The 21,978-nt window shown below is 31.5% G+C and overlaps 2 protein-coding genes across 2 annotated transcripts; one reads left to right on the top strand and one right to left on the bottom strand.

The window, feature by feature from the left end:
• Positions 1–2,892: 2,892 nt before the first annotated feature.
• On the top strand, positions 2,893–4,280 carry LOC102581361 (F-box/kelch-repeat protein At3g23880-like). The gene has a single exon (XM_006361193.2). It carries the CDS (start codon positions 2,985–2,987, stop codon positions 4,140–4,142), a length of 1,158 nt encoding a protein of 385 aa, XP_006361255.1. The 5' UTR covers positions 2,893–2,984; the 3' UTR covers positions 4,143–4,280.
• A 13,519-nt stretch (positions 4,281–17,799) lies between these two features.
• On the bottom strand, positions 17,800–20,054 carry LOC102581021 (pentatricopeptide repeat-containing protein At2g22410, mitochondrial-like). Its single transcript, XM_006361192.2, has one exon. It carries the CDS (start codon positions 20,032–20,034, stop codon positions 18,055–18,057), a length of 1,980 nt encoding a protein of 659 aa, XP_006361254.2. The 5' UTR covers positions 20,035–20,054; the 3' UTR covers positions 17,800–18,054.
• Positions 20,055–21,978: the final 1,924 nt, after the last annotated feature.

Raw genomic sequence — 21,978 nt, 5'->3', positions numbered from 1 at the left:
CCCAAATAGTGTTTCCTATATAACATCTAAGTATTCTTAGGAAAATAAATTTATTTATAAATTGAATACTAAAAAATAAATAAGTTTCTTATTTCTCCTTTTATACAAAACACACTCAATCACCCACAATCTAAACTTTCTATTTGTAATGAAAAGCCCAAAGGTAATTCCGAGGAATTTCTATGGGCTATGGCTCTTAAGCCCAAATCAACCAGAAATGTGTAAAATTAAGTGGGATGGCCAGTTTTTGGGTCTGCTTTAAGTTTTTAGCCACGTTTTTCATGCATAAATAAACTATTCGCCTACTTAAAACTCGGAAGAATTTTTAAAGATTTGAACTACATGAATCGTTCCTTGTTTTTGAACTGATAAAGATATCAAAACCTAGAAATGATTAATTGGATATGAAACTCCAACAAATTCTTGAATCACATGAGTTGTTTTCTGAATTTTACTTATCAATTATTCGAATACCAGAGGTGAAACTTTAGAAAGGTCAAAACAAAGGAACATTCATGAAATTTGAAACTTTTGGCAATTTTTGAACCCTATGAACTTTACTTGAATGAAGGTCAATTGTTTTTCTTACTAAAGTAGTAGATTATTGGCCTATAATCTATCTCTAAATTATGTATATAGTCCACTCCGACCCATTCCAGTGCTCACAACCCAGAACCCAATTAAAAGACCCATGGATATTGATCGCCATAATAGCTCTTTCTTCTTCCCTCTTTTTTTTATTTAACAATTTCAACACTAACCTGCCTTATTCACCATTCTACCAAACTAGACCAAAACAGCAGCAAAACAACATCTAAACTCTACCAGCAAAGCTACACCAAACTCTACGAAAATTGCACCTAACTATAACAAAACAGAGGCAAAACGACACTTAGATTCTACCAAAAACTAAACCAAAGAAGAAAAAAAAAAAAAGGCTGTGGCACAAAGGCAACAAAAGTGCACCATAACGAGATAAAAAAAATTGAACCAAAATTCGATACTAAACTGCACCAAACGCGGGCCAAAAATGAAAACAAATTTGGTTCAAATTTACTTCATTAACGATGGAAATACATTATAATGAAACTTGCGAATCATACCAATTCCTAAAACATAAGAACATTAACCAAACTTAATACAATTTCACTCTAAGCTTGAAACTTTCCCCTCTAAGATAGATGCATAATTCAAATCTGTCAATTTAGCCATATCATTCACCGTCTAATTCTTTAACATGTTCCATTCTTGACAAGGGCATCCAACGACTTTTTTTTACTTTGTATAAACATTGTCACATGAAGTGAAAAGTTTTTTTATTATCTTGCCATTCCAATAACAACCATTCGTCTCATAGCGACAACATTTATAGAACCTACGACCACAATGTCGCAGTCGTAAAAAATTGGCAACCATTCTTCAATGACATACGGGGGCTCTCCTTAATCACGACAAGAAGCAGAAGAATATTCAAACATTTGAAGGAAACTAATTTGATTTGAAATTAGTATTGAAATTGTTAAATAAAAAAAGAGGGAAGAAGAAAGAGCTATTATGGCGATCAATATCCATGGGTCTTTTAATTGGGTTCTGGGTTGTGAGCACTGGAATGGGTCAGAATGGGTAAAGAGAAATTAAATGATATGGGGTTTAATTTATCCAATAATAAAATGCCACATAATAAATATATATTTTTAAAATGGGGTGTTAGTTTTAAGGGTAGAAATGGGCCAAAAAGGTGGACTGAAGGGTATTTTTAGCCTAATAGGTGGATGAAGGGTATATTTAAACCTTTTCAAATAGTTTAAGGATATTTTTGGCCCTTTTCCGTTTATAAAATAAAATAAAAAGACAAACAAGAGGGATAGAGTTCTTATAAGAGGTTTTAAATCTTTTATACTACTTTAAAGCTTTTTACTATATTTGACTATTTAACCTTCAAAAGAACATTAATAATAGATTTCAATTTAGATACACAAACATGTGATTCCTCTTATTTGTAGCAACACCAAATATAATTATGTCATAATCTTAGAGATTTAAAAGGTTATTACAATTTTTTTTAATGTGGTATAGATGAATTTATTGATTTGATAATGTAATACATTTTATGACTAGATTATCTTTTAGCTTAAAGTCTATTAAATTCTAACCATTTTGAAAATCTCATAAAGATTACGATATGTTTTTTTATTAACAAGTTTTATATTAGATTGTTTAGAAGATATGCAACTTCAACAACAAAAGAGGGCTAAAGCTTGGATCAAGGTCAGATATGAAGGGGACATATTTTAGATCTTCCCATTTCTAAGAAGATTTCAGGCTGGATTTGATTTAGTATCAAGATGATTATATATATATATATATATATGTATTCGACGATATCATTAAGATCAATTAATGAGACTTGGACGGAAAGTGTTCACTGTTCTTGCCTCCATCATTAGATTGGATAATTTTCATTTTTGGTATTTTAGTCACACATTTCAATGACCCCCTTAATTATGTAATTGTCCTATTGTGTAATGAGAAGGGTGCTAGTAGTCCCCGAAAATGTCCTTTCCATAAGTTCATTTATCGATCCATCCCTTTGAATAACAAAGTTGCTCGTGTCTCGTAAAACCAAAAATTTCGTCAACTCAAAGTCTATGACAAAGGAACTTTAAATTCAATTTTCTTTTCATAGGCTCTTTTATTCAGACAAAAAATTATTTATTTGATTCAATTATTTCTTCAATGTATTTAAACAAAATAAAAGTCAAATCAAATATTATTAATTTTTTTAAAAACAAACCCAAATAAAATTAATTAGCTTAGTTAATTTGATTCAATATTTACTCAAATTGTGAATATTCTATTTCCAACTATCCCTATAATTTCTGCATTTTCAAAATTAGGTAGTATTTCATTTTTCTATTTGGGACTAAATAAAAACCCTATATGATTTTTGCTGTAAATCGGAAAAGCAATTCTGCCGATTTCCGATGAGTGATGAAACTGCTGATTGCTCTCTGACCGGAGATGTAATCTACGAAATCCTTTTACGGCTTCCGGTGAAGTCACTGCTCCGATTCCGATCGGTCTCCAAGTCATGGTATTGTTACATCAGCAGCCGCGATTTTATTCAGATGCACCGTCGACAACCTGTCCATGAAAAGCTTCTTAGAGTAAGCGATAGAGGTCCTAGAGACATCCCTACTATCTCCTTCTTCTCTCTAGATCCGAAAATTACGACTGTTGTTGTTGATGATGAAATTGACGAACTCGGAGATTTCGATTCCAGTCCCGATCCGTCTGTTGTCGTTGTTGATTTGCCCTTTCCATGTACTCCCGACGATGAGGTACGGGTCGTTGGTTCTTGTAATGGCTTATTATGTGTTCATTTCAATAGGAGTTCAAGCATTATTTTGTGGAATCCTGCAACTAGAAAGTATAAATTGCTTGAATCCCCTGATTGTGTCTCCTTTTATACTGATCCTTTCTTCCCCTGTATAATGCTTGGTTTCGTCCCTCAAACTAATGATTACAAGGTTATTAAGCTTCCATCATCTAGTAAGAACCCTAAGGTTTGGGTTTACTCCCTGAATTCCGATTCCTGGGAAGAAATTGAAGCTCCTATTCTTCATGGTTTGCTTCCCAAAGGTGGGTCTGCAGTAATTCTTAATCACTGCTTGTATTGGTTATCGTATAGCAATGATGACGATAATGAACTCGATATAATTACTTGTTTTGGTTTGTATAACCAAGTTTTTACAAGGATTAAGCTACCGAATCTCGATACTGCCTCTAACCTCACTATTCAGAAGCTTGTGATACTTAAGGGTTGTCTTTCTATGATTACCTATTCTGGGAATGGTATAGCTGTGAACAACTATGAGGTATGGGTGATGTCTGAACAACAAGGTGCAGCTGAGTTTTGGACTAAGCAATTTGCTTTTTCGTCGTTCTCTAATCTAGCACGACCCGTTGGATCATGGAGGAAAGGTGAACTTCTTTTAGGCTACCCAAATGGATTGTCACTTGAACTCATATCATACAATCCTTATACAAAAAGAACTCATAGCTTTCAAAAGAGAACTTCAGAGGATAGATTTAAAGTAGTAAATTATGTCGAAAGCCTAGAATCCGTGGAGGGTAGTTAAGTAGACTCTAGAGATTCGAAGTTGGATACTGTTGGTATTGTTGCCATTTCGTTCTTTATGCTGATCATTTTGATCTTTAACGATATAATTCAATATTTTGTTTATGTTTACTACCATCTTTTTGTTTCAGTTTTGTCATTTGGTATGTTATACAGTTGTAGAATCTTTCTCCAAAGAGGCAATCACACAATCTAAATGCTTGCTGTTCATTTTTAATGCTTTTAGAGGGAGCATATAACAATTAGTACTTGTCTGCAGAGTAGAATATGTTAAATGAGAAGTTACAGAATCAAATGTTAAAATGTATACTTGAAAGTGTTCCTCCATGAGACAGGGGTATGGTCTCTGCGTACACTCTATCCTCCCCAAACACCACTCGTAGGATTACAATTCCCCAAGTTTTATAGAAATACCTTTTTTGGTAATTTTTTGTGAGATTAAATAGTAAAAAATTGTTTGACTTTTAGAAAATGATTGACGGCAACAATTAAAGCAATACATGATAAGAAATTAGCAATAGATAAATCCAAATCTAATAATCTCACCTCTAATCTCTTTTATCACAAGAGACACATAATCTCAAGTATTTCAAATTTATTCAATACTCTTGAACTTCTTTTTAAATGATTGGTAATACGTAAATGTGTTCTTTAACTTGACATCATTTCACATTTATGCTCTCAAAAAATATGTATTATGTGAACAGAACTTTAAATATTAGTTTCAAAATTTGTATAGAGTATTAACCGTCTTTGTTAGACTACCAATCTACTTGTAATTAAATAGTTAAAATTTAGGCATAATACATAAATATGTCTTTTAACTTGGCTTCATTTCATATTTATGTCCTTCAACTTTGGGTGTGCACAAGTAGGTACTTAAACTTGTATAAAGTTGAACAAGTAGACAGATGAGTTCTATGTGACATAATACACGTAGGACACAAATTGCCTTGTAGGATGTCACGTAGGACGTGTGTGTCTATTTGTTCAACTTTATACAAGTTTAAGTGTCTACTTATGCACATCCAAAGTTGAAGGACATAAATATGAAATGAAGCCAAGTTAAAAGACATATTTATGTATTATGCCTAAATTTTAACTATTTAATTACAAGTAGATTGGTAGTCTAACAAAGACGGTTAATACTCTATACAAATTTTGAAACTAATATTTAAAGTTCTGTTCACATAATACATATTTTTATTGATATCTCAAGAAATAAACTCAGTTTAGGCAGCTAAGGAACCAAAAAAAAGGAATCTGCTCTGCCTCGCATCTGCCCCGTCCCATTGTCATTTCTAGCTACAGATTTGGTATTGGCATAATACATAAACATGCCTTTTTAACATGACGTAAGCTAGCAACTATGACCTTTAACTTTGGGTGTGCACAAGTAGGCACTCAAACTTGTATAAAATTAAACAAATTGACACATTCATCTTACATGGCAATTTTGTGTCCTGCATGTATTATGTCACGTAGGACATATGTGATTTTAGATTTATCTATTTCCCTACCGTTGGATGGCTAATACCCTTCTAAATATCTAAGACTATGTCATATGTGATTTTAAAAAGAAAAAATCACAAGTTTGTGTATCAAAATTGTAGAAAATGATTAAAGTAGTCTCTTTTATTTGAGGATAAGTTCAAAATAGTCTCTTAAATATTCACTTAACAATTTTAATTGTTTAAGTTACCAAAAAAATAACATTTTTAGACTTCATCAAATATTTATCGAACTTTATCGAGTAGATTTAACAAAAACTAGGAAAAATCACAATTATCCAAAATGCACATTGAGAGGTGCAATTTTTGAACTTTCTACTATTTTTGATTTATTTTTTAATTTTGATATAACTTTTTAAGATGTAATTTTTGTTATTCTTTTTCTATCTTATTAGTGTCTAATGCAATATTTTGTGTTGTATATTTAGAATTTGATAAAACTTTGTCGGTATTTGTGTTTAAATGCATATTGCATTTTTAAGGGACTATTTTGAACCTTTCCTCAAACACAATTGACTATTTTTTGTTTTATCATTTTCATCTAAATTGAGATATTCTTTTATTTATTGGAAAGTTCAAAAATAGTAAATGTTTAATTATAGTATAAAAAATTTAAGACCTCCTTCAAAAACTCTATCCCACCGGTTTAATTTAAAAAATAAGTATATAACAAGAAAGGTTTAATAATTCAAGAAATCAAGAATTCTTTGTTAATTATTGATTGAAAAAATTTCTCTTTCTCTCTCAATTTTCAAGATTTCTTTTCGGAACTCATTTCGTAGAAAAACATTAGTAAAACCTTGGTTTTAATCATTTCAAGAAACAAAAAAAGAAGATTTTTTTTTTTGAAGGAATTGATTTATAACGAGAACTTCCTCCAATTACTGCCAATAAATATAAGGTACTTTTTCTCTTTCAACAAGACTTTGTTAGTTTGTCAAAAAAAAAAAAAAAAAACCAAAAAGATTATCTGATAAACTAATTAACTCTTTAATTATTATGTCGGAATAAAGTTGATCAATATCATGTTTAAATCTTTATTAGAAATAGATTTTAATTACCTTCTTCAATATGAGAAATTGATTATGTAAAGCAATATTAAACCCCTCCCTAAACATCCGATCATTCTTGAATAAACATTTGCAATTATATCTTATTTTTGTCCATTGATAATAAAAAAAAAATTATTTCTTAGGCACGATTATCATTTTATTTGTTTATGAAAAAAATGATTTTTTATCCTCTCTTTTTTTGCAATAAACCACCTGGAAATGGATGTTTAATGAAATACAGAAACCTCTGAAAAAATCACAAAATTAAGATTTATAGCGAAAATCAACTTTGCGTAAATATCATGATAGTCAATAAATTATCTCTTACTCAATTTTATCTAAACATAACCAAAAGACATAAGAAGAAAACAAAAGAGATATTTACATATACTTAACACAGTTAAATGAGTTTCTAGAGAGAAAAAAAAAGAGTTACTCAATAATGATTTTTTTATGATATTAGGCAAAGTTGAACATTTTTTTTTGTTAAAAAAGATAATTTACTCTAGGTGATAATGATTTTACATTACCAAAAAGTTAGTTCTTCAACAACTTTGATGCTGATATAAAATATGAATGCTCATTCGTGATTCTTTAATTTCTTTTGATCTTTTTTTAATATTTTGATATTTCAGGAGGAAAATAGGGAAAGGAAAGGAACATATAATAATCATGCAAGAAGCTAAAATTGTAGCAACTGTTACCTCGACAACAATATTGTTCTTGTTTATGATTAATATAAATGTCTCAAATGTTGCAGCAGGATTACCAGACAAAAAAATTGTTGTCATAACCAACAACCATACAAATTACCTTAGTGTTCGTTGCTTCTCCTTCGATGATGATGGTGAAGTTAAGCACCTAAATACCATGGGCACCTTCAACATCACCGTCAAAATCAGAAAATTCTTCCCCACTTCAACAATGTTCAATTGCTCCACAAACATGGGAACATTTGTGGCGTTTAATTCTCACTACGAGTGTGTTAGCCATTCGGGGCCTTGTGAATGGAGGTTTGATGAGAATTTCACGTATCGCTATAGTCCAAAGGAGGAAAAGTGGGTTGCTCATGAATACAATCCAAATTATGAGTCTCTTACTAGGGGAGGAGTCATCAAAGGGTATTATGTTAACTAAATGAAATTACGAAAGATTCTGATCTATCGGAATGCATCATCATAAAAAGGTAGTATAAAATGCAATTTAGAAAAGTAGAATATTTAGTGTGAGATCTTAGAAAAATAGGTGAAGTTGAGGTCCTTATACAGATATTCAACAACTTCATAGATAGTTTTGCTTCCTCTTCATTTCTTTGGAGACTACTCAAATGGGTGATTTGGTAAGCAAATTATGATCGGTATGATACTAGTTGGGTTACATCATGTACTCTATATATATATATATATATATATTTAACGACATCAAGTTACATACATTGAATTTTATCCAAATTATGAATCTTTTATTAGAGGAGTCATCAAAAAGTATTACATAAACTAAACTATAATAATATATTTCAAATAATATGAAGATTCCGATAGAAAATGACATGATCATGATTATTTGAAAAAGGGAATTTTGTGTGAAGTAAAAAGAAAAAAAGACTTTCACAAGAGTAAGTGTCAGTCCTAAATGTATAATATTCTTTTATCCTTCATTTGAGACTCACTGGCATATTATGTTCGTACATAACAAATTATAATGGTTGAGTAGCTCTTAGAATATGCATAAAAGAAGCACCATGGGGAACTAATTTAAATTGTTTTCTACTATATTGGTTGCGAATTACTGGTAATACATTTATCTTATTTGGATTATTTTTTTGGAATAAGGCATAAGTATCCTCTCGAACTATATCTGAAATTATAGTATTTGAACTAAACTTGTGTCTTATTTATAATGAAATAAATACACAATAAATATTGACGTGACACAGAGAGTGTGCAGGCAATTGAAGAATACAAAAATAATTTTAAAAGTAGTTAATAGGTACAAGTGTCTATTTTTAATAGGACGTTATGTAATTAATTAGATCTAATTAATTTGGCTGCAAAACCATTCCACTAAACCTTTCCCATTTTGAAAAATTGTGTCTTCTCCTATGTTTTTCCGGTCATAGGAAACACCATAATAATCAGTTGCCATTGAAATAAAAATTACTCAAAAATCAATAAACAGAAAAAATAATTCAGAATTAAGAAAGAGAAAAATTAATTTTAATGGAGAAAAAAAAGTGAAGCGCATGTAATACACACAAAGGATACTCATTTGGTTATCTATATCACGAAAACATTTAGGATGAAATTTATTCTATTATAAAATAGTTTTGAGGTTAATAAAACCTTAATTGAGTTTAGGTATGTTGGTAGAATTTCAAATATAGTTTACGGAGTACTTATACCTTATGCCTTCCCGAAAAAAGATATTCATTTTATCAAAATTGACTTTTACTTTTTCTAAAAGGAAAATGCATAGGTATCCCCAACCTATGCCCGAAATCCCAGAGACACACGTATACTATACTAAGGCCTTATTACCTTCCCCCCCTCCAAATTTATTTCATAAATAATTTTCTACCCCTTTTCGGCCTACGTGGCACTATCAACCAGATAGCTTGAAAATATTGTCAACACGCGCTGGGCCCAGAAGATAGTGCCACGTAGGCCGAAAAGGGGTAGAAAATTATTTATGAAATAAATTTGGAGGGGGGGAAGGTAATAAGGCCTTAGTATAGTATACGTGTGTCTCTGGGATTTCGGGCATAGGTTGGGGATACCTATGCATTTTCCTTTTAGAAAAAGTAAAAGTCAATTTTGATAAAATGAATATCTTTTTTCGGGAAGGCATAAGGTATAAGTACTCCGTAAACTATATTTGAAAGTAATAGGACCTTAGTATAGTATAAGTGTGTCTCTGAGATTTTGAACATAGGTCGGGGGTACTTATGCATTTTCCATTTTAGAAAAGGAAAACTATTTTGTTTTTCTTGGAAGAAGTCATTCTTTACCTCTATAACTTGAGGAGCCATAATCCCCCCCACTTCATGATAATATCCATAATATAGTCTTTCAGGGTTGGAGAGTTTTGTTTAGATCGAGAAGCGATATTTCCTTAGTCACTTTTTATTATTGAATTTTTCATATGTAGGTCAATTGACTAAATTATTTTAACTTATTATATCTTATTTAGCATAATCTTCTTTGTTTTATTATTCATTATCGTTCAAAGTTTGCTTTGTTTGTTTGCACATAACATCTTACAATTTTGATCCCATGTACATTATTTCTAATTTATTCATCTCCATGATATCTCTTTTTTATTGTTTGGTACGTAAATTGTTATATACTCTTCTAAATCTCTAAAGACTATGACATTTGTATTTAATATTATGACAAAAAAAAAAAGGAATCACAAGTTTGTGTATCAAAGTTGTAGAAAATGACAAAAGTAGTCTCTTTTGTTTGAGGATTAATTCAAAATAGTTCCTTAAGTATTCATTTAACATTTTTTGTTGTTTCAATTATCAAAAGATGCAACTTTTGATCTCTATCAAATATCGGAAATCAAAATTATCCAAAATTCACATTAAAAGGTTCAATTTTTGTAGTTTCTACTGAATTTTTTTTCAAGTCTAGCAATTTTTAAGGTGTAAATATTTTTGTTTTCTTTTTTCTATCTTGTTAGTATCTAGTGCAGATTTTTTTATTTTTTTTTGGTATCGTGTACTTTATGATTTGATAAAACATTGTTGGTATTTATGCTTAAAAACAAACTTGAGAGATCAAACCTGTTTACTACATTCTAAATGGACCATTTTGAACCTTCCCTCAAATATAAGAGATCATTTTTTGTCATTTTCTCATCTGAATTGAGATATTCTTTTATTTATGGGAAGGTTCAAAAATAGTAAAAGCTTAAATATAGTATAAAAGATTTAAGACCTTTTTTAAAAACCATTTCCCTCTTGTTAATTTCCCTATAAATAATAACAACTTAATAATTCAACAAATCAAGAAGAAGAAATCAAGAATTCTTTTAAATTCTTGATAGAAAAAATCTTCTTTCCAAGACCCATTTCATAAAATTATAAAAAAAACATTAAAACCTTAGTTCTAATCATTTCAAGAAACCAAAGAGAAGTATTTTTTTTAAAGGAATTGATTCATAACTAGAATTTCCTTCTTTTGCGGTCAATAAATATAAGGTACATACATTTTCTCTTTCAACAAGACTTTTTTAGTTTGTTAGAAAAAAAATTATTTTTACTAGAAAGATTATATGATAAACAATTTTTTTTAATTAACGCATTTGAATAAGATTGATCAATATCATGTTTGAATCTTTACTAGAAGCAACATCAAACCCCTCCCTAAGCATCTACATGATCATTCTTGAATAACAATTTGTAATTATATATAATTCTTGTTGTCCATTGGAAATCAAAGATCTCTTCTTCTTCTTTTTTTAATTTCTTAGGCAAGATAATGACATGCACAATATTAATTGATATAACAAATTAAAACAAAAGAATCCCATCATTCTATTTGTTTATGAAAAAAATTAACATTTTTATCCTTCTTTCTTTTTTTCCAATAAACCACCAGGGAATGGATGTTTAATGAAATACAAAAATCACAAAATTAATTTTTATAATGAAAAAACCATTCAACTTTACGTAAGTATCATAATAGTCAATGTTACTCTCGGTGATAACGATTTTACATTACCAAAAAATTAGTTAAACAACTTTGATGCTAATATAATATATGAATGATCATTCGTGATTCTTTTAGTTCTTTCTAATCTTTTTTAACATTTTGGTATTTCAGGAAGAAAATGGGAAAAGAAAAGGAATATATAACCATGCAAGAAACTAAAATTGTTGCAACTATCACCTCGACAACAATATTGTTCTTGTTCATGATCAATATAAATGTCTCAAATGTTGCAGGATTACCAAACGAAAAAATTGTTGTCATAACCAACAACCATACAAATTACCTTAGTGTCCGTTGCTTCTCCTTCGATGATGATGGTGATGTGAAGCACCTAAATACCATGGGCAGCTTCAACATTACCGTCAAAATCAGAAAACTCTTCCCCACTTCAACAATGTTCAATTGCTCCACAAACATGGGAACGTTCGTGGCGTTTAATTCACACTACGAGTGTGTTAGCCATTCGGGGCCTTGTGAATGGAAGTTTGATGAGAACTTCACATATCGCTATAGTCCAAAGGAGGAAAAATGGGTTGCTCATGAGTACAATCCAAATTATGAGTCTCTTACTAGGGGAGGAGTCATCAAAGGGTATTATGTTAACTAAATGAAATTACAAAAGATTCTGATAGTTGACTCCAACTTAGAAGAACTATCAGAATGCTTCATCATAAAAAGGTAGTATAAAATGCAATTTAGAAAAGTAGAATATTTAGTGTGAGATCTTAGAATAATAGGTGAAGTTGATGTCCTTACACAATACTCAACAACTTCATAGATAGTTTTGCTTCTTCCTCATTTCTTGGAGAATATTCAAATGGGTGATTTGGTAAGCAAATTATATGATCGGTATGGTTGGGTCACAACATGTACTGGTCAAGTTACATATTATTGAATTTATGTTATGTATATATTTAACGGCATCACGTTACATACTATTAAATTTTATTCAAATTATGAATCTCTTACTAGAGGAGTCATCAAAAGTATTATTGCATAATATATTTCAAAACAATATGAAGATTCAGATACAAAATGACATGATCATGAGTACTTATAAAAGGGATTTTTGTGGAAAGTAAAAACTAAATAAAAAGAATTTTCACAAGAGTAATTAAGTATTAGTCCTGTCTGAATGTATATAAATAAAAAAGAGTGTTCTCATATGTCTATAATATCTTTATCTTTTATTTGAGACTCACTAGCATATTTTGTTCGTACATAATAAACTATAATGTTTGAGTAGCTCTTAGAATACGCATAAAAGAAGCACCATGGCCGACAACTAATTTAAATTATATTGCTTTCTACCATATTGGTTGTGAATTTAAACTTGTGATACATTTATTCAATTATAGATTATTGAAACACAACGGTACATGTTAATTGTTTCCCCTGATTTTACCTTATTTGGATTTTCTTTTTGGAACAAGGTATAAGTATCCTCTCGAACTATATCTTAAATTTCAATGACACACTAATTAAATTTAACTTGGGTCCAATTACCCATCTAAACTATTTTATATTGATGTGACATAGAGAGAGTGCAAACAATTGAAGGATACAAAAATAAGTTAAAAGAAATTAATAGTAATCCTAACATTTCATTTCAAAATATATGTATTCTTACCCAACAATTCCAATTCATCACAAGGCAACACAAATATTTCCATAGGAAGACAATCTTTAGTGTCAACATTATAATCCACGTAAGAAGAAAGCAACCTAAGAGCAAAATCAGTTGCTAAAATCTTTTTTAACATTTTTTAAAAACCTTTTTTAACATTTTGGTATTTCAGGAAGAAAGCGGGAAAAGGAAAGGAACATATAACCATGCAAGAAGCTAAAATTGTTGCAACTATCACCTTGACAATAATATTATTTGTTGGGTATGTAGCAAGAGTTAATGGGAAATGGAGGGAAGATGAGAGAGGAACTTGAAAATGTTGGGAACTTGAAAAGTCCTCTTATGCTTTATTGAAAAGACATTGAAAAGACATTTGTCCCTCATCGGTGGTGGAAAGAAAAAATAGGAGAGTTTAAATATAGAAACACTCCTATTAATTGTTAAAAGGGTTGGAAAGAGGGACTCCCCTCGCGCCGTCGTCGTTGCTCGGCTTCGGCTTCGGATCCACGCGCGACCCGTTTTATTTAAATCTTTCCCGTTTTATTTGAATTTCCCGCCGTTGGAAGTGACTGTTTTGAAAAGTTGCAAACTTTCATGAATGGTCGTGTGGATTCTGAAAGGATTGCAACCTTTCGGAACCAGTTCCTCTTGCCTATAAATACATTGATTCTTCAGACTTATTCCTTATGAATTTTTCAGATTTCTTCTTCTTCTGCACAAAATTTCTTCGTGTATTTTACTGCTGTTGAGTGGTTCGCTGACACCAGAGTTTTGGGTATCAATACACTGGTGATTGAGATCATTCTATCCTGGGAGGACATATTCCAAATCAAAACTCGGATACTAGAGGGGAATAATTTTCTTAAGGGGACACTGTGCATTCAGTGGGCTTGATCTTTTCTGATTCTGTTTTTCCAGATTGTGGTACGTTTTACAGATTTTAGTTTTGTCAATTAATTTCTGTTCATCTATGCTTACTGGTTTATTAAACTTTGGTTACTTCGTGTTTCTGCAAAGTTTATTGAAATCAGTAATTCTTGGTTTTTAAACACAGGTTGATAACATTATTCTTGTTCATGATCAATATAAATGTCTCGAGAATACTCCAAGTTACAAAATGATCATCTAGACACTTTCAAAATTTTATGTTCCATGTCAGTTTGGGTGTCCACGAGACACAGTGAGGAGGAGTTGAAGTGTTTAGTTGCTCCTTGAGACCAAAATGAGGTATCTAAATATGCACTTTCAAATCTCAAGCTGATGAACAAGGTAAAACCATTCTCAAAAGGAGCAGATTCAGCAAATGAAAATGATATTTTCGGGAATGCAGTCAAGGGTGAATTAAGGATCGGAGCAAAAAAAAAAGTCAACTCTAATGAAGAATCTTTATGAGTAGTGACCCCCAAGTAGAAGTTAGAGAATAGATAAGGAATTGATCCTTTATTGAAGGAGATAGGACTTGGGAGTTAGGGCATAATCAGAATGATCGAATTGATTATTCTCCGTCTAGGTAGAGTTTATCTGCATATAGGTAGTCTAACTAATTCCACTTGGCTATTATGTGGGCTTGCTTTCTAGTCTATCTTCAAAAGTAGAGAAGATTTAGCGGTCAGTAAGAAATTCCTCAATCAAAATGAATGAAACCTTTTTATGGAAGTCTTTGTTGGACTCTTAACACTCGAAGGTTTACTTGCCAGCTGAGGTCAAATTTACATGTATGTTTATGTATTATGCTTTTAAAATTTGATGAGACTTTCTTGGTATTTATGGTTAAATCTTTTTTTCACTATTTCGATCAAATCAATAAATATATATTGTTAAATATTTTATGGAGGCTAAAAGTGTTGGATTTTGATAAATTTAAGGAATCAAAATTGTTTAATACATACTTAAGGGACTATTTTTAATCTACCCTCAAGGATTATTTTTGTCATTATCATCTAAATTGAGGATTTTTTGTAATTCTTTTTGAAGGTTCAAAAATAGTAAATACTTAAAAATAATATTTAGAGATTTAAGATTTCCTAGAAGAACTCTATCCCTCTCATTTCATTTTTGACCTATGAATACATAGCAAGAGAGGTTTAATCATTTAACAAATCAAAAAGAAGAAAAGAAATCATCTTTGTTAATCCTTGCTTGAAAAAATCCATTTTCAAGTTTCTTTCTAAAACCCTTACATAGAAAAACATTGTTAAAACTTTGGTTTTAATCATCAAGAAAATCGGCTTTGAAGGTACATTTTCTTTTTCAACGATACTTTTTTAATTTGTTATTTCTTTTCCTTTTTTTACCAAAAAGATAATCTGATAAATGAATTATTTGATTGATATATCTGAATAAGATTGACCGATATTATATTTGAATCTTTTGTAGAAAAAGATCTTAATTACCTTCTTCCAATATGACGAATCGATTACCAAAAGCAAAAATAAACCCCTCCACAAACCCCATATATGAATAAATATTTGCAATTATATATTATTCATGTTGTCCATTGGGAATCAAAGATTTTTAAAAAAAATTCGTAGGCAATATTCATTTTATATAACAAAACCAATGCATAGCAAATTTTACATTACTAGAAAAATTCAATAATTTTTATGCCAATATAAAATTTGAATGTTCATTCATGATTGTTTAATTTCTTCTAAATCTTTTTCAACATTTTGAAATTTCAGGAGGAAAACAGAAAAAGAAAAGGAAATATATAAATAATGGAAGAAGCTAAAATTGTTGCAACTTTCACCTCAACAACAATATTGTTCATGTTGATGATCAATATAATTCTCTTAAACGTTGCGGTAGGATTACCAGACGAAAAAATTGTTGTTATAACCAATAATCATACAAATTATCTTAGCATCCGTTGCTTCTCCTTCGTAGAAGATGGCGATGTTAAGCACCTAAGTACCAAGGGCAGTTTCAACATCACTGTCAAAATCAAAAATTTCTTCTCCTCTTCAACAATGTACAATTGCTCCACAAACATGGGTACATTTGTTGCATTTAAATACGACTATGGGTGTGTTAGCCGTTCAATGCCTTGTGAATGGAAATTTGATGAGAACTATACCTATCGATACAGTCCCAAGGAGCGAAAGTGGATTGCTCATGAATACAATCCGAATTATGAGTCTCTTACTAGAGGAGGTGTCATCAAAGGGTATTATGTTAACTAACAAGGACATGTAAAATATTCAGTGTGACATTTTAGTGGGGGGTGGGGGGAGGGACACTCAAAAGCTTTATGGATAGCATCATCCCTCATTTCTTTCTTTTCGACTACATGCATATCATGCATATTATTCAATTCGGGGGAAAAACTTAAATATGTTATTGATCAATTCTGAGGAAAGATATTTATTTATGTCATTTGTTAAAGTTTGGCTCATCTATAAATGTCATTTTCGTTTGAGGAAAACTCATCCATGCTATTATTTGCTAGCTGAAAATCTTTTCGATTTTGCAAATCATTTTTGCACGTGTTCAATTATGATTCGGCCATGTTATTAATTGAATTATATTTTTAATAGAGAAATGGCTCAAATATGACATCGAACTTTGAGAAAGGCTTATCTATATCATCAGTTAAAGTTTGGCTCATCTATTCCTACTATTAATCTTTACTGATACGTAGTGAAAAAACATTTATTTTTAATAGTGTCACCTTCACCTTCCACATTTTCGACGCATTCATGATACACTTTTCCCCTTGTTTTCTTCGGCTTTCTCCCCGTAAAAAAAACATAATACATAAATATGTCTGTTAACTTGGTTTCAGTTCACATTTATGTCCTTCAACTTTGGGTGTGCACAAGTAGATACTTAAATATGTATAAAATTAAACAAATAAACACACATGTCATACATGACATCCTACAAGACAATTTGTGTCCTACGTGGTATCCTACATGTACAATGTCACTTATGACATGTGTGTCTATTTGTTCAACTTTATACAAGTTTAAGTGACTACTTGTGCATGCCCAAAGTAGGAGAGCATAATTGTGAAATGAGATCAAGTTAATAGACATATTTATGTATTATGCCAAAAAAAGTAGAGAAGTCTAAAAATAGAGAATGAACGTCATTCCCTCTATCCCAATTTATATGACTTATTTTCTTTTTTAGCCAGTCCCACAAAAAGGAACATTTGTGGCGTTTAAATCCGACTATGAGTGTGTTAGCCATTCGGTGCCTTGTGAATGGAAGTTTGATGAGAACTTCACGTATCGCTATAATCCCACGGAAAAAGATTGGGTTCTTCATGAATATAATCCAAATTATGAGCCTCTTACTAGAGGATGAATTATCAAAGGGTATTATGTCAACTAAACATAACAATATATACATATATACGTATATGACAGTACTGAAGATTCAGATAGCTAACTTGATTGATATCATAATTCTCCGTTAGAAAAAGCTAACTAATGTTTAGTATGACATGTAATTTAGATAATTAGTAGAATACTCAGTGTTGAGATTTTAGGTAAATAGGTGAAAGCTAAGGAAGGCCCTTCTAGGGACATTCAAAAGCTTCGTGGACAACTTCGTTTCCTCCTCATTTTTTTCCTGGCAACTACTCAAATGGGTGACTTGGTAGGCGAACTATGATCTGTATGGTAATAGTTATATTGTATCTAAAAGTGTACTCATCAAATGGGCGACTTGGTAAGCGAGCTATGTTCTGTGATTCAGCATTTACTAGAACTAAAACAAGATGCCCAATACCTGAAAATTGTTGGTATATAATGTTCCCAGCAATCTTTGGTCCAATGCTTCGAGAAGGTGCTTCATCCTCTTCATACCACATCCCGATTATTCGAAGAGTTGCAAGCTGATTCCACCTTCAAACTTGCAGCAAGTTCTATGGGGAAACTCACCTATTTACCAGCTTCAGTGTTAAATGGATCAATCACGAGTTAGTAATTACTGACCGGAGGAATTGGAAGTGCTTCCATGCATGTCAAGACTTACTGGCTGGATCACAGTGTATTTGTCATGTTTGTTCTGGCTGTGCATCAGAAACATATTCTTCTAACTTAGAGAGCAATATAATCTCATCAAGCATTTTATGTATTGCCTGAGATTCGGGGTGTGAGTCGTCAGCAGCCACAAATTCGTAGAAGTTACCATCAACCTCTATCAAACTATGTCCTGGATTCTTCTTTACACCTTTAGCTCTCATCAAACTTCTAACCATTCTAACATCAGCCCATTTCCTCTCATTAGCACACAAGCTTGAAAGAAGCACATAAATACCGCTATCTTGAGGATCTAGTTCTATAAGTTTCTCAGCAGCGACCTTGGCCAGCTCAACATCTCCATGCATCCGACAACCGTTAAGCAGAGCACCCCAAACAGCTTTATCAGGTTCCACCGGCATTTGCTTTGTGAACTCAAAAGCTTCTTTCAGATGCCCTGATCTGCCAAGTAAATCAGCCATGCAAGCATAGTGTTCCACCCCGGGAATCAAGCCTTTTAATTCCATGCTCCTAAAGTACTCCCAGCCTTGATTGATCAATCCACCATGAGCACATGCTGATAGAACACCCACAAATGTGATGCTATCAGGCTTGAGTCCCGAGCATTTCATTTGTTCAAAAAGAGTGACAGCCTTCTCGGCGAGACCATGAGAAGCACATCCTACTATTACTGAATTCCAGGAGACCAAATCTCTTTCTTGCATTTCGTGGAAGAGCTCTCCAGCTGCATCCATGTTTCCACATTTTCCGTACATGTCTATTAATGCGTTTGCCAGGATCACACTGAATTTAATCCGTTTTTGCTTAATATAGTAATCATGAATTCGTCGACCAAAATCCAAAGAACCAGATTGAGAACAAGCAGAGAGCACAGAGACCAAAGTGCTTTCCATGGGAACCAAACCTTGTTTCTCCATTTCATGAAAGAGTTCAAGGGCCTCCCAAGGTCTATTATTTTGCGAGTAGCAAGCAATCATTGCATTCCAAGAAACTACATTTCGTTCAGGCATCACACTAAAACACTTCTTTGCCGAGTCTACCTCCCCACTTCTTGCATAGCCATGGATCATACTTGTCCATGAAAACACATCCTTTATCTCCATCTTATCGAATATCTCTTTTGCCATAGGCAAACAACCACATTTCACATACATATCCAATATGGCATTCATCAAATTAAGACTGCATTCCACACCTCTGTTCTCCACAAGTTCATGAACCGATTTCCCCAGACTCAAATCCCCCTTCAACGAACACGCAGAAAACACAGTTATCAACGTAACGTTGTTAAACTCAACACCACTTGAACACATCAAATCAAACAACCTCAATGCCTCATCAACCATATTCATTTTCACATACCCATCAATCAAGCTAGTCCAAGTAACTACATCCCTAACAGGACTTTCATCAAACACCTTCTGTGCATCAACAATTTTCCCACTTCCACCATAAAAATGAACCAAACCATTCCTCACAATCAAATCACTCAAAAACCCAACTTTCCAAATCCTACAATGCACCCCCATCCCCTCCAAAACCCCACACCCTTTCAACACAAAAACATAACTTCTCTTATCCATTTCAACCTTTTCCCTTACCATTCTCCTAAACAAACAAAAACTCATTTCCAAGAACTGATTTTTAACAAAACCCCTTATCATAGTATTCCAAATATACACATTAGGTTTATTAATTTCTGAAAACAAAGCATTTGCATAGTTTATATCACCATTAACATCCAAAGCACAAAAGGATATAAGTCTACTGATAGGGAAAATGTGTGAAATCATGCCAGTGTGTATCATATTGGCTTGAATTTGCTTTATGTGTGAAATTGAATTGCAAGATTCTATGAGGATAAGAGTTGGGTGGGTGATTACAAGATTTGGGTTGTGCTTGGAATTCCATTTTGGTTGTGAGGAAAAGAATAGCTTGTGAAAATGAGGGAAAGATTGGAACTTGAAGAAATATGGAAACTGAGGGAATTTCATAACAAAAAGCAAAAGAGGGAATTTGGTTTACTCATTTGTAATAAAATTTTATTGAATATATATACATACATACTCGGGTTTCAATTTGTTTGTCTCGATTTTCTTTTTGATCTGCTTTAGAAAAATATTTATCTGCTTTTTTTGTAATTGTTTTACTTTGGAAAGTCGTATACTTTAAAAGTAGATGGAGTGGTCAAGCGGTCATTTTTGCACCAACATACATCCAGTGGCATAGAGTGATGCATCAGTATGAACATGGAACTCCTTATTCCAATTCGAAAATCGAAGGATTGAGGTTGACAACAAACATTCATCTGCCATCGAAGGCTTTCCACAAATTGAGATTTGGCCATAGAAGGATCGAATTGTATCCGAAGAATAGGAGAATACAAAAAAGTAATAAAAGAGGCACACAAACCAATTAATTGCATCGGCTGTATTCTTGAATTTGAAATGAAAGGAGTAATGCATAGTTATTCCTCGGTCTCAATCCAGTCAGTCAAGCAAGAAGGCAAATCGATGTAACTCTTAAAGCTGCTTGTTGCTTTAGTCAGAGAAGTGCCCAACAACAACTAGAGAAAATGCGTTTGAATATGCAATATCTAGTCATAATTTTAAATCAACAATTGAATGTGCGATATAAGATCATAAGTTCAAATCTCAAATTTGTCTTTTAGTAACTCTTTGTTTGCAATCGGATACGTGATATGCAGTCGTGATTTTAAGATTTTAAATCAGTGTCTGAATGTGCGATTTAAAATCATGATTTATAGAATCAAATTCTCAAAAAGAGTGATTAGGATTTTAATTTTTTTTTTATATATAAAACTTGACTTATAAGTTTATATTTCTTTTAAATAAATCTTGTTTGGCATGAAGAGATCGTTCGTATAGTGTGAAATGATTATATTAAAATAACTAGTTACTGCTATTGTTGACTAGTAGAACTTTATAAAATTGTATATATTTAAAAGTTTGTAATAACAAATATTTATAAATAAAAGCAACATGGAGATATACGGTTTATCAATGCAGTACCTTAGGATATTTCGATATCTTATTAATGAACTATGGTTTGTTAATTTGATAAGATTGTGTAAGAATTAAGGACATAAATGCTAACTTGAAATATATAAATTGCAAGCAGAACTTTAACTTTATATCAATTTGATTTTAAATCATGATTTCATATAGCAGATTCAAATGAGTCTTTTGATCCAACTTTTTACATGTCTTGTTTAAAATCACAAAATTAAAAGACAATTTGATACATTTTACATATCTTTAATTTAAAAACATTGCATACAACAGTTTTTTATACTTTCTTAAACTCTCTATCAGGTTAAAATCATATGAACAAATTGAACTTGACTTCCATAAAAGAAAGAAATCTAAAGGTAAACTAGAGTTACTTTATTTGTCACATTTTGACTTGACACATAAATATGGAAAACTAAAATTAACATGACTTTTTTTTTTACCATATATACTATCCTATTAATTAATGTTTGATTAGGGAATAACAATTAATGTAAGATAAATATGGAAAAAAATTTATCTTTTTTTTGATATGTTAAAAGCATAAATAAAACAAAATCTATTTAAAAATAATTAACAATAAAAATATTTTTTTTTAAAAAGTACTCTATCTTTTTGGTCCCACTTTTTTAAAAATAAAAAAAATTTGGAGCCATAAATTTGATTTTTGAAAATTCTTAAAAGCAAAAGTAGACTAGATTTGGTTATCCAGTTTCAGTCAGAGCAAAGACAAAAAATTAAATTTTGAACTAAATTTTACCACAATCCATATTTACATTACACGTGAGATTAACTGTCCTTTCCCACTTTTCCACTTGCACGATTTCCCAGGCATAAACTCTTTTTTTTTTCTTTTAATTTTTTTATATATATTAAATTTATAACTCATATTGTAAAATAATCATA

Source organism: Solanum tuberosum, unplaced genomic scaffold, assembly GCF_000226075.1.
Source record: "Solanum tuberosum cultivar DM 1-3 516 R44 unplaced genomic scaffold, SolTub_3.0 scf00341, whole genome shotgun sequence".
Taxonomy (NCBI): Eukaryota; Viridiplantae; Streptophyta; class Magnoliopsida; order Solanales; family Solanaceae; genus Solanum; species Solanum tuberosum.
The sequence above is the reverse complement of the archived record's forward strand: the minus strand, read 5'-3'. Positions and strand labels throughout refer to the sequence as shown.